At 60.0% G+C, this 16,922-nt stretch overlaps 1 protein-coding gene across 3 annotated transcripts in view; it reads left to right on the top strand.

Annotated features, from left to right (window-relative positions):
• The first annotated feature begins 1,896 nt into the window (after positions 1 to 1,896).
• COL16A1 (collagen type XVI alpha 1 chain) overlaps positions 1,897 to 16,922 on the top strand; it is a 63,942-nt gene continuing 48,916 nt past the window's right edge. For all 3 annotated transcript variants that reach the window (XM_059729589.1, XM_059729590.1, XM_059729591.1), the window contains exons 1-5: positions 1,897 to 2,000; positions 3,383 to 3,499; positions 9,987 to 10,061; positions 10,855 to 10,972; positions 16,479 to 16,602. In XM_059729589.1, coding sequence (XP_059585572.1) covers positions 3,415 to 3,499; positions 9,987 to 10,061; positions 10,855 to 10,972; positions 16,479 to 16,602 — 402 coding nt within the window. In that variant the 5' untranslated portion in view covers positions 1,897 to 2,000; positions 3,383 to 3,414. The remainder of the gene's footprint in view (positions 2,001 to 3,382; positions 3,500 to 9,986; positions 10,062 to 10,854; positions 10,973 to 16,478; positions 16,603 to 16,922) is intronic.

The raw sequence follows: 16,922 nt of genomic DNA on the forward strand, positions 1-16,922 counted from the left end.
ACAACTCTGCCGGCCCCCAGCCCAGTCCAGTTCCTCGCTGGGGCCGGTCTCCCGCACCCCCTGGGAGTTTGACTCCATCACCAGATAAGTGTTTCAAAGGCTTTCTTGCCTGGTGACGTTCCTGCCCAGAGACTTCCTCAGAGGTGGCACCTACAGCCTGGGCTTGGCTGGGGGCAGCTGGGTCCATGAGGTCAAGTCTGGAAGGCAGGGCAATGCATCGCTTTTACCACGGTCATCTCCTCAGGGGCTGTCCTGTTAAGCTGACCCCCTCTCCCCAGTCTCCCTGCTGCTCCTGGTTAAGCCATCGCCTGGGAAGCACAGCCAGGGACTGCTGACTCCCACTCCGCTTGCTACCGCTGGAAAATCAATTCCCAGCAACTTCTCCGTGGCGGCATTTGGTTGCAAACGGGAATCCTTGAGGTTGGAGGATTTTGCCTGAGTCAGCCTGTCCCACTGAACGTGGCGGGGTGGGGGTGGGAGCCCGCGGTTCACTCGCTCCCCCACCACGTCTGTCATCAATTTGGGGTTGGAAACGTCTCAGCTTTGTGTTGCCTTTTTCCGTCCTTACCAGACCTCCCCCCGCCCCCCACTTGGCGAGAGGAAGAGGCGCTCGGTCTCTGCCAGCAGCTGGCTTTGGGGCCCGGTGAGAGATGGATGCAGGGGAGGCCAGCAGTCCCTGGCATCAGGCAGCTGGTGTGGTCACACAAGTTGGCTGGCCCTCGGCTGGCGAAGGGCTCGGTGCTCCACTGCCCTGCTCGCTGGCGTGCCAACCTGGAGGTGCTGCCGATGGGTGATATGTTGCTGTATCTTCTTGCACCCACATCCTCATGCTGGAGGCTCTTGGGTCACTCGGCTGCATTTCCTTTCTGTGCTTGGCAAAGGGGAGTGAACCTGCCTCTGCAGGGCTGCGCCTGGATCCGGTGCTGGGTTAGAGCAGCCTTGGGGCTGCTCTGAGTTGCACTTGGGGAGCAATAGCTTGCCCAAGCCACTCTCCGGCCCCTATTGCAGGGTATGGAGCAGGGCTGAGGAAGAGGAGGCCCTGGGCAGGTCCAAGGAGCTGCTATGAGGTGCCTACTGGGTGCAATGTCGGGGCTGTTCTGGCAGCGCTGTCGAGCTGGGCTGTGCTCTGGCAATGTGCATGGGAGGCTCCCAGTGCTGTGCCAGCTCCCACCGGGGCACAGGGGGCCCAAGCTGCTGATCTCCCCCTTGAACACTGGAAGTTCAGCAGCTCCGACTCCAGCCCCACTCCTCTGCCGCGAGCCAGGGCTGGCGCCTTTCACAGGAGCTATTTTGGTCTGGAAAGTCGGCAGCAGCTCCGGATGGGGGGAAGCTAATGCCAGGCCCTGCCTCTGTCCTCACTTTCTCCAGCAACCGGGGTTGGGAGTGGGGAACAGCGGCCAGGGCACCCCTGGCACTGGGGTGTGCCCTCTGACCCCACGTACCCTGCCTTCCATGCCCACGCTAATTTGTCCTGATGAGGCTGGCAGCCGGTGGGGCCTGTGCTCCTGGTGGGCAGCTGGCACCGAGGTCCAGGGAGCCTCATGGGCCCCTGGGCACCCCGTGCTGTGCTCTTCACGCAAGGGGGGGTTCACCCTGCCCCAGCCTCAGTTTCCTCCTGCAAGGAAAGCAGAGGAGGTGGCTACAGAGTCCCCAGCCTCAGTTTCCCCTGCAAGGAAAGCAGAGGAGGTGGCTACAGAGTCCCCAGCCTCAGTTTCCCCTGCAAGGAAAGCAGCGGAGCCGGCTCCGGGGGTGGCTGCAGGGTGCGGGGGTGCAGAGGCTGCGGGGGCGCAGACAGGCGGCGCTGCCCGGGGACCGCAGGTTCGAACCCTGCAGCGGGCGGGCGGGGAAGCCGGCTGCAGCCGTGTCAGGCCTGGGCGGGGAGCGGGGAGGGAAGGAGGGGGTTTCCTTGCCCCGTCCCAGCTGCGCACAGAGCTGCTCCGGCATTCCTGCACGCTGCCGCCCGGGGAGCGGCGGGGCCCGGGACCCGGCACCGCGGGCAGGTAAGCGCGGGCGGCCCGGGACACGCGTGGGCACTGCTGCCCTGCCCTCCTCTCCTGCCTCCCGGACCCTCCACCCGCTGCTCCCGGGCGCTGGTGGAGGTGGACCCCAGCCGCGGGGTGCAGAACAGATGTGCATCCAGCTGTTCCCGCGGCCGGATCCTCCGTCCCTTCTTTTCGTTTCGCCCGGCTGTCCCGACGTCTCCACCAGGCTGGTTTGCAGGGCAGGGTGGGGAGACCCTGGTGCCCGCCATGCCCTCTTCGCTGCTGGGAGCAGGACTCCCTGCCCGCCCGTCGGGCCCCGATTGCATGGCTCTGGGCACACTCGTGGCAAAGAAGGCCAGGGAGAAGAGGTCTTCAGAGTCACTGCCTATGGAGCCCAAGGGGAGTCTTTACTGGGGGGTGAGGGTGTCTTTGGGATCAGCTGCACAACTGGGCGAGATTGAGGGGCACCGAGTGTCCCTCCGTCGGGGTGAAAAGAGAGCCTGAGCTACCGGAGAGAGAAGGGAAAGGAAAGCCCAAAGTCTCCAGGTGTGGGGTTGGTTCAGGTCTTTAGGTCTGAGCGGGACGTTAGCAGGAAAACGTCTGAGCACAATCGAGGAGGAGGAGCTTTTCGTCTCGGGGCCTGCTAAAAAAACCCCTTGACTGGAAACCAGCCCCTGGCAGGCGTCCGCGAGGCCTGTGGAGGCTGCTGAACCGGCCCCCTCTCCATTGCATCAAGCAGCTTGTGTCTGGGACCTTCCCTGGGGCGTGGGGACACCTGGGAAGGGGGGTGCTTGGACCACGTGTGTTCAGGACACACGTGTTACCCGAAGAGGGCTTTGGTGTGGCAGCCGCAGCAACAGGCCTGAATTCTGCCTGGTGGAGCAATGGCTCTGGGTGGTGGCATGGCCAGGCTCGGTGGCATCTGAATGCATGGCTGTTCCTCTCTGCACGCCGGTGGGGTGATGCCCACGGCCTTTCAGAGCCTCAGGTGCTCTGGGGAGATGCTGCACCTGTGACACTACGGGAGGCGCTCGCTGGGGTCCAGAGCTGGAGGGGAGCGGAGGGGCAGGTGCTGAGAGCAGGTGGTTGGCGAAGCACTGTGGTCTCTGCCTCCACCCCTTATGGCACAGGCCGGGTGGGTCAAACAGCCGGTCCTGGGACCAGATTGGGGTTCGGGGAGATTTGCGGCTGAGCCTGTTCCCCTTGAGTGTGGCTTTCCTGGGGCTGTCTCTGCCCACCCTGGAAGGTCAATGCTTGTCCCAGAGCTTCCCTCCAATTCCCCAATGCTAAGTGCCTGCTCTGGGGCCTGAGTGGCTCCTGGCCGAGGTCCTGCTAATGCAAAACCTAGCAGCCATCCTCTTGGTGGGCATCTGATTTGCACTGGCCCTTTTTGCTTCTAGGGAGAGCAAAGTCTGAGCCCCTCTGAAGCATCATGTGGGGCATCTGGGCCTCGGCCCTCTGTGTCGGCGGCCTCCTGGGAGCCTGCCGAGGCGGGAAGCTGCCTGCGTTCAGAGAAGGTAAGTGAGCTGCGTTGGAGGGCAGGGCTGGGTTAGGCTGTGCGGGTGGAGCAGTGCCTGGGGCGCTTGCATCTGGAGCAGTAGCAGGCTGGGGATATAGGGTGGCTGGGGTCCAGGCTGCAGGGGCAGGGGTTGCAGGGAAGGTTGCTGCTTATTGTATGCAAAGTACTGGGTTCGAATCCTGTTCCGCTTGGTGCTTGGTAAGAGGGGGTTTGGTGTGGTTCCTCTGTGAGTCTGCTAGTCATTCTCAAGCAGGCATTGGTAGAGCCCAGGACCTGCTGTGCTCCTTCCCATGTCCCAGCTGTGGGAAGCGTTAGCCTCAAAAGGCCCTGCTCTCTTGTCCCAGTCCCTTTGGGGTGTGGATGACACACAGAGGATGGCCTGGTGGTGAAGACCAGGGGCTGGGGCCCAGAGTCCGGTGCGGGGTCCTGTTCCCAGCCCGGCAGAAAGGGGCGTTTCAGGAAGGCAGGCCTTGGGGCACCTCCAGCCTTTACTGCCTTCATCCTCACTGCATCTCGTTAGGTCCCTTTGCAGCTGGGGACCTGGCACAGAGGCAGACTGTCCCTGTGACGTGTTCACAGCCCAAGCCATTGCTCTAACCACTGGGCAACCCTTCCTCTCTGCCTCCTGGAAGGCAGGGGGAATTCACAGAGAGATCTTTGCCCCCCACCTTGCCTTTCTGCTCCACGTGTCTTTCTCAGAGGTACTGGGTGTTGGCTACAGCTACCCAGATTTGACTGGGCTGTGTCAATGGTCCTGCTGGGACCAAAGCCAGAGGTTCCTGGCTAGAGGGTCTTGCCCTTCTGCTCGGGCCAGACTGATGGTGTATTTGGGGTCAGGAAGGGATTGGTACGGGCTGGGGGGGCGGTGGTGGGTCAGTGTTTTGCACTACCCGGGATCTCCTTGTAACAGTGTATATAACCAACCTTGTCTAGAAGCAGGACATTGGGCGCTGTGGTCCCCCTGCTTTACCGGTGGCACGTTCGGGTGTTACATCTTGTGTTGCGTCGGGTTGACTGCAGTTTTGCTAGGAGGTTGCACAGTGAGTTTGTACAGGATGGCTTGGATGGGGATGGTCCTGCCTCAGGACCAGATGACCTGGACTAGATGACCTCTGGAGGGCTCTTCTGGCCCGACTTCCCTTTGATTGCATGGGAGAGCTAAGTGTGTCCCAGGACAGTGGCCCAGGGCTGCTTTGGAGCTGGATGGTGGTAGTGCAGCTGGGCCATGGTGTCAAGGGTGGGTGTACACATGTCTGCCCAGCTCCCCCTGCCAGGCCCAGCCCCAGACCCCATGCTGCCTAATAGAGAGGTTCATGGACCCATCCTCTCTTCCAGGCCCCTGTGCAGGCTAGAGGGCCCAGATGCCACCCCCACCTCCTTCCTTCACCCTCTGCACTATGTGGTTTATTAACTGGAAATGACAGGCTGGCTTCCATTTAACGAGCCTGGGATTGTTAATTAAGGACACATGGGTCCCAACATACAGGGGACTGCTCTACCCTGGGGGTGCCTTCGTGCTCACCTGTTCCCACTGCCTCTCCCCTTCCATGCACAGAGGATCTGTGTGCAGGGTGGTGAGGTGCTTTATGGGGTAGGGGTGCCCTCAAGCAGTGATGGACAGGACAAGAAGTGACCTGCTGGGGTACAGGGGGGGGGCGGGTCCTGTCTGCAGGGAGCTGTTTCTCCAGGCTCTGTCCTGCTGTCAGGGCTAGTTAAGAGGCACGCTGACCCTCCGGCCTGCAGCCTCTGTGCACATGATGTCCAAAGGTTCCCTGGGGCATGGAGAGTTGGAAAATCCCTCTCCCTCCCTGCTGGGAGCTGCTCACTCCTCCTGCTGCTGGTGTCTCCTGGGGTAGAGAGGAGCCGGTGTCTGACGGGTGATGCATCCTGCGAGAGCATCCCTTGGAATTAGGCCAGGGACAGCACCCCTGCTTTTCAGTGGAGAAACTGAGGCACTGAGAGGGGAAGCAACCTGACCGAGGTGATGCAGGCAGCTGGTGACAAGAGCTCGAGCACCAGTGTCCCAAAACGCCACCAGCCTGGTGTGGTCTCTGCCCTCTTCCTAGCAATGCAGAGGCCTCTTGTGCAGTCCTTTGCACCAGTGCGGTGTGCGTGAAGGTCTGTGATGATGTGAATGGCTGTTTGGGGCAACGGAGATCTGAGGCCCCTGCCTTTCCATGGAGCATCCCAGCCGGGACTGGCAGGGAAGGCTGGGCCAAGAGCTGACAGAAGGGCTCAGCAATTTGGACCCCACTGTTGGACTTGGCACCACAGCCAGGAGCCCTGGAGCTGCGGGTGAGGAGGGGAGGGGAATTCAAGGGCCCGGGCCCCCATTGGAGTCTGCCCTGGGGCTCCTGTGATGCCATGTGTGGATCCCACTGTCCCAACTGCTCCATCACCTCCCACTCTCCCCACCTGGCAGCCAGGAGGCCTTGGAGAGGTGGCCGAGCCAGCGTGGAGTGCCCCAAAGGTGCCGAGCTGGGCATGCCGCAACCCGGAGCTCATGCACGTTGCTGTCTTACGGTGCACAATGTGAGCAGGCCTCCCCCTCCAGCTGATCCCTCGACACGCCTGCCCAGGCAAGACGGGCCAAGAGGCTGGAGTCACGCTGGGCGGGGTGGCAGCCAGCAGTGAAATCACTGATGGGGCCTCCTCTTGGAGCGGGTCCCTCTTCCTACGGCGCGGTCTCCCTGCCAGAGGGGCGTGGGGAGCCTCCTTTGCCCATGAGCACATCGGAGCCCAGATCGCTGGAAACCAGCGGAGGAGGCAGCTCGCTCTGTTCTCTGCAAGGACTTGGCTTCGGCTGCATGTCCAAGGGCTTCTCTGCTCCCCCAGGCTCTGGCGACAACATTTTGTAGACAGGGAAGCTGACCCAGGCCCTGGGCTCTGTGTGCCTTCTTGTTAAGCCAGTGACCCCTGCGGGGGCGAACAATTGGAGCATTTGCACTAGCAGCTCGGGCTGGGCCTAGCCTGCTAATTGTGGGGAGGGTGGGAGCAGGTTTGGACGCAGCCTGGCAATGGGAATATGGAGGTTAGCTCTATGCAGAGAGCTGCCCTCTCCCCTTCATTCAGTCTTGGTCCCAAACACCAGGCAGCCTTGGGCATCCTTGGATGGCATCTCTTGAGTCTGGAGGTCTCGTGGTGGCTCTGCAGAGGCTGAGTTTCCAGGCGGGCAGAGGAGTTTGCTAAAGGGAGCTGTAGACTGTGGTGCCCTTTGCCAGGGGGGCACCTGCTGTGTGTTTTGTAGAGACTCCTGCAGATCCTTCTTGCTCTAGGGGTCGGCTACAAGGAGCTGGAAGCTGCTGTGTGAGCCAGGCTCGTTGGCTTTGAGTTCAGACTTTTCCATATGGTTCAGCTTTCCCATGCTGAATTGGCCCCGTCTCAGTTACTGAGTGAAAATCCAGCCCGCGGGTCCCAGGCTATTGTTTGCTCACTGGCCAAGCAGCATTTACTACGGTGGCAAAAGCCCATGTGATGTCCCATTTCCCATGCACTAAACTGTCTGCCCAGCTTTTACAAACTGGGATTCTCCTTGGATCCGGTCTCTGCCGTGGCCTGCCTCCCTGGCTTCAGATGAGCCCATGGAAAGCATATTTTGGGAATCGGCTTAGATCTCAAGTCAAGCCTTGAGCATCATCCGAGTGATGAGGCCACACAGCAGGCGCTGCGGTCTCTCCAGTGCGCAGCAGCCCGAGACAGGTGCTGGAAGTGCCAGGGAGCACAGGGGTTAACCTAAGTGTCCGATCTCAGCTCCCCACCACTGCATGCAGCTGGTTTGGAGGGATGCAATGGTCTCTTTCTGGGAGTTGTGGAGTGTTGCTGTGAGCTGTTTGACAGCTACCACCCCAGAACTGGCTGCATATCAGCCACAGCAAAGCAGTTCCTTGCTGACTTTGGCAGTGCAGGGCTGGAGCGTTCCCCACCCTCTTCCAGTGCTCCTCAGAGGGACTAAGGGCTGGGCTTTGGAGCTGGGGACCCTGGGGTGGATTCAATCAGCAGGTCTGTCTGGTGCACTGGTGTGTTGCCGGCATCCCTGGGCATGGACGGGACGTGGTTCTGGATTAAAGAGGCTGCCAGTGCTCCTCGGGGTCAGTGCTGAGACTGGCTCACCCAGCTATGATAGCAGGAGTGACAGGGCAAAGCAGACCCTGTCTGGGGAGCATGTCCCCTGGCTGCTGTGCCCAGGTGGGGTGGCACAACCCAGGAGTCCTGCGCTCTGGACCCTTTTCCCTCCACGAAGCCAGAGGAGAACCAGGAGGTGCCTTTCGTTCCTCTTCCCTTTCTTTCCTCTTCCTTTCTAATTCTGCCTCTTTGCTCAGCAGCTCCACTGCCTTCCCCAGGTCTCCTCACCCCGGGGTACCCACAGCGAGCTCGGCATGGGCAGTGCTGCCATGGGCTACCCCGTGATCTTGCCTGGGATTAAGCCAAGCACTGCTGGGTTCATCTGGAGAGTAAGGTAACCTTTCAGCAGGACGTGTCTTGGGAATCTTCAATGAGCAGAGGCTGAAGGAAGCAGACATGTCCAGCTTGCAGAAAAAGTACTCACAGGGGCACATCATAGCAGTCTTCAGATACTTGAAGGGCTGCCATAAAGAAGAGAAGAAACATCTTTTCTCCCTTGCTGCCGAGAGCAAGACGCAGACCGCTGGCTTGAAGTTGCAGCAACGTCAGTTCAGACTGGATCTCAAGGGGAAAAAAAACGTTGCTGTTAGGACAGCGAGGCAGTGGAATAGGCTGCCTAAGGAAGCTGTGGCCTCTCCATTGCTGGAGGTGTTCAGGAAAAGGTTGGCCAGGCATTGGGCAGGGATGATCTAGGTGTAGCTTTGCCTGTGTTTTGCTGTGAGTATTTCTCATGCTTCTGGGCTTTGCTGGTTGCCACAGGATGCCAGAAAGGATTTTTTCCCCCCTCTTATTGCTACATGTGCCGGGATTTGCTTGCTTCCACAGAGGCATTGCATGTTGGCTGCAGCAAAGGCTGGGGATTGGGAAAGGAGAGCACCAGTGCTCCTGTTGGGACTTAAACCTGGAGGTTCCTGGCTTGCCCGTCTGCTCAGGGTCAAACGGATCATCACATCTGGGGTCAAGAGGGGTTTGTACCCCTTGGTCAGAGGGGGCTTTGGTCTTTCTCTGTAGCAGAGGGCACCACCCTCTTCCTGGGACCTCTGGAGCGTATATACAGCAGCAGGCCGGCAGGCGCTCTGGTCCCCTTGCTTTACCAGTGGCAGGTGTGAGTGAGTGTTACATCTTGTGTTGCATCAGGGTGGACTGTGCTGCTTAGCTAAGAGGTTAGATAAGATGTGTACAGGATGGTTTGGATAGGGATGGTCCTGCCTCAGGCAGGAGGTTGGATTCGATGACCTCTGGAGGTCCCTTCCAGCCTGACTCTTTCACCCACCTTCTCTTTTGTCCTGACCCCTTTCCCCTTCTCTCTGGTCAAAGTTGGCTATGGGCTTGGTGCCCCAGAGGGGCTTCAGAGCTTCCTGAACCCACCTCATGGGGCCCTGGTCTCACCTGGTTTGGCTGGTGGCATCGCACAGGGTGCTCTGGGTGTTTTTGGCCTGTGTTGCTGTAGGTGAGGGATTGAAGTGGTGATTTTGGGCACCTCTTTAGGAAACGGCAGCTTGTGCACTCAGGGGCCCAGGAGACCCCACCCCATCCTGTGGTCCTTGACTAAGTTGATGTGCTGCAGAGACACTGCAGGGCCATCGGCTCCAGGAGCCCATTGAGGAAGAGCCATTCTTCATGGAGGAAGAGGCTTTGGCAGGGAAGTCCCTGGCAGTAGGACACGATCCAGGGGTGATCCAGGGGTTGGAGTCCTGGAGCTGCCCCCCGGGACTCCTTGCTCCATAGAGGAGGAAGAGGGACATGATTTAGAGCAGCTGTGCCCCAGGGAGGGGGGAGCAGACCCTCCTTAAAGGATATTGCAGTTTGGGATGTCCCAGGGCTGGGCCTGGCTGGGCCCTTTGGGTGACGGTGATGCCTTCCTGGCAGGCCAAGTCTCTGAAACAGAGCTGGGGTCTTGGGTATGGAGTCAGTCCAAAAGCCAGAGCAAAAAGAACATCTCTGTCCTGCTCCATCAGCCACTGGCTTGATTTCGGGAGCCCAATGCATTTTGTCTCTGGGTGCTGGCAGGTTCCTGGATCCCCTGGGCAGCCTTTCCCAGAGGCTGCCTAGCAAATGGCGATGGTAGCAGTTCATATGGCTCTATACGGGGGCAGGGGGCTCCATCATCTATCAGCCCCAAGCTAAGCCATACTCCAGCATCTCCAGGCTAAGCAGTGCAGGGTCTCTTCTATCTGCCAGACCTTTGGGGCACTCATGGGCTGGGATTTGTGTAGGCAGCTCTGGGACCGGAGCATGGTGATGTAGGAAGGGGATCCATGCAGGCATGCTCAGCCTGACGCCCAAGTCCCCCCCAACAGCTCCCAGCCCTTTGAGGGCACGTGGCTGTTGGGAGCAGCTGATGACAGCAGTTTGTCTTCCAGGGGACCTGTGTCCGCACCTACAGCGAGAGGAGCTGAGGCTGGAGCAGAGCAGTGACAGCCATGCTGACATCACGGGTAAGGAGCCCCCTTCTTCCGGTCAGGGTCCATCTGCAGTGTGGCGGGTCCGTGCAGGGCACCACGTGCTTGGGTCTGGGCTGTGGAGCTGCTGGGGGAAACCAAGGTGGGGGGCAAGGGGTGTTGGGGAGGTGCTGGGCCCAGGAAGGCAAATATAGCTGGGATTTGGAGAGGGCAGTGAACCCCCTTACTCATCATTACATCTTGGGGAGAGGAGACTTGGGACCAACCGCAGCCCTGGTCGCTTGGGGGTGGAAGAGAAGCCCCAAGTAGAAGGTAGTCCATCGTCTATGACAAACCATGGCCCCAGGGATGCTGAGCACCTCCTTCTGCACTGCGGGCAGAGCCGCCACCCCTGTTTGGGGAAGCAGGGCAGAGGGGATGGGACAAGGTGTGCATGGCCCTGCAGGGAGCTGGGGCAGAGCCAGGCATGGAGCCCAGGTTTTGCGGTGCCCGTGTCTGGGCCTTCAGCACTGAGAAGCTCTGTGCTGCAGAGTGAAGCTGGTGAGGAGCTTTGGGCTGGGATGTATTTTCCCCTTGGAAGCTGCTGGTCAGGTTCAGAGCAGCTTGCAGAGATGAGACACGGGGACCGGCATCCGCCCAGCTGGCTTCAGACCCTGCCTGGTTCCCAGCCTCACCCCCGGGGGAGCTGGGGGCCCTGGAGCTGCGGCTCCTTTCCCTTTTCTGAAGATCTGCCAGTCTCTGCAGCACGTGGCGTTTCCCCCATGCAGTCGCATAGACTCTGCTGGCTTGGCCTGGTCTCACCTGGGCTCCTTTTCTCTCTCTCCCACAGGGTTTAACCTCATTAAAAGTTTTGCTCTCCTGAAGACCTCATCCATCAAGAAAATCCGCAATCCCAAAGGCCCCCTGATCCTACGGCTGGGCAGCACTGCCCTGGTCCGGCCCACGGAGTGAGTGTCTGGCTGATTCCTTGGTGGCCAGGGTCTTAATGCTGTCAGGAGATGAAGGGTTAGTGGGTAGAAAGGCCAGGAAGATGGGACTTGAATCTCTTTGCAGTGGGGCATGATGCCCTTGGTTCCTGCTGGCGGGAGTGAGTGGGTACGGTAGGGAGGTGTCTGGGGTTACTTGGCTTTGCTCTGCCTTCAATCCAGGTGCCTGGGGTGCAGATCTCTGCACGTGTCCATGTTTCTGGTGGCTACTCACCTCCAACCCAGTCGTCATGCACTGACTGGCCATTGGCCTAAAACACTGCTGCATGCCCTGGGCGGAGGGGTACAGGGCATTACTGTGTCATACCAGAGCCATTTGTGCAGGCGGCTGTGCGTGATCATGGGCAGAGAGCCTGGCTGTGTGGGGCATCCATACTGAGGCTTGTCTGGTGACTTCATCCTCCTGGCTCTGACCTGTGCAGGGTGACTGCCGTGCATGCGGTGATGCCTACTGCTCTCACATTTATGGGTGCAGGGGGTCGTGGTGTGGCTCTGCAGATCCATGGCTTGAGAATATCGATCTCAGTTGATCTCAGCTGAGCCTCTGGGCATCTGCATGGGGTGGTGTTAGATGCTTTCCCTGCCTCCAGCAGGATCAGGCAGCATCCTGCCTTTCTTTGTGTATCCGGTTTTATGCTGCTCCATCCCTGCCACCAGAAGCAGCCCAGCTGCCATTGTGTGGGGCATCCGTGCAGGGGCAGCCCTCTGGCTTCAGCTTGGAGGTGCAGCCTGAGCAGGAGAAGGGAAGGAGGTCCCGGGATGCAGAGGGTTGAGGACACAGCTGCAGCATCTGTGCAGGGGTTATCCAGTGCTCTCTGGAGCGCAGCAGTAGCTATACAGGGCGTTACCCAACGCAGGGGGTGTGTTGCTCTGGAGCATAGCAGTGTTGTATTTAACCATGCTCCCGGGCTCCAGCATGGATATGTTGGGTGGGAGCTGGCAATACTTGTGCTCACTGCAGGACTCAGAGGAGGGCTTCCCCGGGGCTGGAGAGCAGCAGCTGGGGGCCGCACAATGCCACAGTGGAGCAGTAGTGGGATCTTCTCACTGAGTCCTGGAGCCAAACCTCTGCTTCTAGGCAGCACATCCTGCAGTCTGTCTTGTGCATGGAGACCAGGCCCTGGAAAGGTTCCTTTGCCCCCTGCTTCTTCCCCCTGGCGTCATGCATGATGGCAGGTGGTGAATTACGGCGGATGAATCATTCCAGGCGGGAGGCGGGTACACTTAACTCCATCTAGCCCAGCCCTTGCGTTCCTCCAGGAGCCTCTGGCAGCAGGGAGCTCCTTTGGCATTTACCGCAGAGACCCAGGGCAAGGGTGCGGCTTGTAACCCAGCCGAGACCTCAGGGAATAGGCCGGATGCTTGTGTCCAGGCTGGATGGCACCAGTGTGGGAGATGCCAAATGGGCGCTGCAGAGCTACTGGCAGTGGGGGCTCGTTCCCCCTGGACTGGGTCGGGGTTGGGGAGGTGGCAGGGCGCAGTGGCTCGGTCTGCAGAGGTGCCAGCTGGGGGTGGGTGCCCAGGCCGGGGCGACAGGGTGAGCACTGTTGAGGATGCCTCAATCCTAGAAAGTAAATCATGCTGGGAGGCGAGGGACCGGGCGATTGGCCAGGCTTACGCAATGCCTGCTCCAGCAGGCGTGTGTTTCTCTCCCACGCTTGGCCAGGCGCCGGCAGGGGAGGGGGCTAGACTAGCCCATGGAAATGCGTAGCCCTGACTTAGCTTCTAGACGGAGCTGCTGGCTCTCTCCCCTCTCGACCCTGCATGCGGCTGGCTGGGGATGGGCTCTCCCACATGCTGGGCTTGCAGAGGCTGCATCGAGGGAGCATCCGAGCAGGGGGGTCGGGTCCTGCAGTGCCATTCCCCAGCGGTAGCTGCTACTTGCTGGGACAGACCTGGGGGTCACGGCTCTCCGCAGTGCCCAGCGAGGCCTGTGTGTACGGTTGTGCCCCTGCCCAGTGCTTCCTGCACGGGCTGTGTACAAAGTGCTGGGAGCTCGACTGCTTGATTCTTCCAGGCATGGAAGTGAGTCAGGGCCAGCGGCCTCGAAAGCGTGGGAGGTAGCTGGTTGCACAGGCCATGGATGGTATGAATGCCCCCCTCCATGTTGCCACTTTCACCAGCTCCTCCCGGTGCTGGCCCAGTTCCATCAGAGCCGGCTGGGGTCCCAGCCAGGCCCAGAGATATCTCATGAAAGGATGCAAGCTGCTGGGAGGATGGGCAGTTGTGAGGAGGAAGGATCCTCGGTCTTAGGCCCTTGGGTTCAATTCCTGCTCCCATCAAAGACTTGCAGAGGCCCCTTTGCCTCGCTGGGTCTCATGCCCAATGTCTGCCACCAGGTTGGAAGGGCAGCAGTGCCTCAGAGCAGTGTTTTGCCATCCCCACCCCTATGGGAGCTGCTGGGGGTCCCTGGAGCCTCTTTCCATACCTGTCCACCCTGCTGTCTCCTACAGCTCTGGGGTGCTGCCAACTCCCAGCAGAGCTTTTACCCACCCAGTCTCTCCCAGTCCTGGAAATTGGTCCCACTCCAGAGCAGAGACTATGGGAACCCTTGGGGTGGTGGAGATGAGGCTAGTTGGGATCTTGGCAGCCAGGCCAGACTGCAGCACCAGCCTCAGCAGGGCCGGCAAACATGGCTGCAGTCTGGACTTTTGGCTGGGGGCTGAGGTGGGAGTCCTCCCTGCCCTGGTACTTGCACCATGCTGGAGCCGGGGTCAGCCCCGTCACCCTGTCCGAGGGACCTGGAGTGTGGAGACCCATGCTCACCCCTTGCTTTCTGTGCCGGGGTCACCCTGCAGTCTGCAGTTGCATGCTGGAGCCATGGACGCGTTTGGTGTGTGGAAGTAGTGTCTATAACCCAGGAGGAGGCCCCAGGGGTTTGGGGATCAGTAGCATGTAGACCGGGGTTGTCTCCCTCCCTCCTTGCAGCCCAGCAGGCTGGCACCCTGCTTTAGACTCTGCAAGGGCAGGGAGGAGGGTCATTACCCATCTCTGCCACAGCCTCTCTGTGTGACCTCAGGGGAGTCACCTCACCCCTGCACTTCCAGCCTCCCATCTGTTGTCTGTGGGTATCATTTGCTCGTGGGGGCCAGGCCCATCTCCTACTCTGTGTCTGTCCAGTGCACATCACCATGGAGGCTGCCATTAAGTAACATGACATCTATTGCCACGCAGGGAAGGGGTGGTCTCTCTGGGTCCCAGGTGAGCGGATATGGGTCCTCCACCACCTGAGCCTGGGTTGGGATCTGTGGGACACGTTGGTGGCTGCCAGGGGAGGTCAGCGGAGCTGTGATGGGTCCTAGCTGGCTCTCCAAACTGCAGCCGAAATCCCACTGGGTGAGATAGGAGTCAGTCCTGCCTTTGCAAAATGCCTTTGGCCCGGCCATCCTGAGCAAGGGGCAGCAGTGATGGGGCAGGAGCACTGGATCACGCAGCACACGGTGGGATCCCAGTCCCACTGCCTGTCTGGCCGCTGCATCCTTCCCGTGACTTCTGGCAAGGAGAACCCAGGTGTCTTGACCATGCCACTACTTCCAGAGGCTCCCCCTGCAACTTTGCTCCAGATAACAGGACTTTCTCATGCTGCCTTGAGTGGCTGTCATGCTCCACCCCAGATGCAGCTGCATTTTGGGGGTGGATGAGGCCATTCTGATAGTGCACCTGTCCCAGAGAAAACCCTGATGGCTGAGGAGATGGGTCCCCCTGCTCACATAGTCTTTCTGCCAGATCCCTGCATGGGTGAGAAGCACCTCCCTTCACTTCCAGCTGCTGTACCCGGCCTCCCAGCGAGCTGCCGCAGCCCTCCTGGCCCAATGCCCTTGTGCCTGCTGGGCGTTCACTGCCCTGATCCTGCCTATGCCCTGCAGTCTGGCTTCAGGTCCCTTTGCATGAGCTGAGCACCACAAGATCCCCATCATCTTGCAAGTGCCCAGGCCATGCCCAAGCCCAATGTGAACAGTCAGTGCTCTGGGACAGGAGCCTGAGAGAAGCATCCTGTGCGGAGATGGACTGACTCACGCCTGGGCAATGCGATTGCAACAGCAGGAGCAATTCGGCAGCTGGAGCTGGCACGTGCTTCAGCTTAATCCATCCTGAGGAGCCCTCCAGGCCTCCTGCACTGTCTGATCTGCCGTCCAGGTGCCCGGAGCAGTAGGCCTGGCTGCTGGCAGCTGCCACGGCAGAGGAGGAGCAGGTCTTGGCCTGGGCTTCTTGTTGCTTTCCCTACTTGTCGGTGCTGCCTGGTTCGGGGGGTGGAGCGCGGGGGCTGTGGTCGGGCTGTTTTCCTTCTTGTTGGCTTGAGGGGAATGGAAAGTGGGAAGCAGCTTCTGTTTGTGCAGGGAAGGAAGTCCCTGGGGGGCAGCGGGGCTGTGTCACTTGCCAGCCGCGGGGGCTTGGGCACCCACAGGAGGAAGGGGCCCAGTCTAGATCCTCTCTATGGGCTACATCTCAGGGTCTCATGGGTGTGTGAGGGAGATGGTGCGGTGGAGAGATGCTGCATGGCACGTACGGGGGCTAGGGTCCTGTAGGAGGGGCTCTGGGGCATCTCCCCCGGGAGCACCAGTGCATTGGGAACTTGCCAGAAGGACAGACCGATGGACCCTTCCTCCCTACATACCCCCACTGGCTGGGCCTGGTTATCCCTCCTACTGTTTGTTTCTGATTTATCTCCTGTTTCGAAAGCTCTGGCTTCTCTCCTGCAGCACTGAGACAAACAGCTTCAGCCCCCCTTCTTCCCCCTCCCCAGCACACGAGCCGGGTCTGTTTTGACCAGAGCTCTGCTGTCTGTGTGGCCTCCAGGTCTCCAGCCCCAGGCTCCCCTGGCTCCCGTCACGTACTGATGAGACATGCAGCCTAGGGGGGATGGCATCTCCGGCCATGCATCTCCTGGCATGGGTGCATTGCCGCATGCCCAAAGGGAGCTGTTTTTGGCAGTGATGGTGTTGGGGGTTTACAGCAATCCAAGAGTGCCCTAAAGGTGCGGGAAGTCTCTTTATCCTTACACCTGCCCATATCCATCACTTGCAAGATTGACCCATGCCCACATGCCTCTGAGTTGGTCTCATGCCCACAGACCCATGGAAGGGCACACGCTTTCACACCTGCATGGATGGCTGTGCCCATGTTCACTCATGCAGCAGTGCATGCATGCATGCACACACGGATGCAGATGAATGGGTGGGTCTCACTCCCAGAGACCCCTGCAGACACATGCACAGCCTCAGCCCTGTGCAGGCAGTATCTGGGCTGGTCTCAAGGCATGTGGATCCGTGCTGTCAGAGGCAGAGATGTCCTTGTGGGTCCACACACACACCAACACACACGCAGCTCTCCAGGCTCCGTGCTGGAAAGGTGCTTGTGCTGCCTTGACAGCTCCTGCGGGACTAAGGGAGGAGACAGCTCCCCGTAGCGATGTCAGTCTCTGCTTCCACTGATGTCTCTTTTCCTCCTCTCCCTGCCCCACTCCCAGGCAGGTGTTCCCCCTTGGCCTGCCTCAGGAATTCACCCTCGTCTTCACTTTGCTCCTGAAGAAGAAGAGCAGCAAGGAAGACTGGTATCTCTTCCAGATCACCGACCGGCAGGGCTACCCCCAGGTACCCTGGGCCTGCGCCCGTGCCTGCAGCGCTCTCCTTTCCTGCTTTCGCCCTCCCCTTGGTGTTTCATGCCCCACTCCCGCTGGCTTTACTACAGCACAGGCTCCAGAGAGCCCTGGAGTCGCCCAACAGACCAGGTGCAGGGTGGCTACTGCTGACGCGGGTTGCCAGCCGGCTTTTCCCTGGGAGCTAATGGCTGTTGGTTGGCCAAAGCCATGTGCTCCCTGGGCCATGCCAGCCATGGCATCAAGGAGACACGGGCTCTCTGCTCTGTCCCTGTGCATGGGAGCAATGACCTGCTGTGCACAGTGCCACCTGCG

This window comes from Alligator mississippiensis, chromosome 6 (assembly GCF_030867095.1).
Source record: "Alligator mississippiensis isolate rAllMis1 chromosome 6, rAllMis1, whole genome shotgun sequence".
Classification (NCBI taxonomy): Eukaryota; Metazoa; Chordata; order Crocodylia; family Alligatoridae; genus Alligator; species Alligator mississippiensis.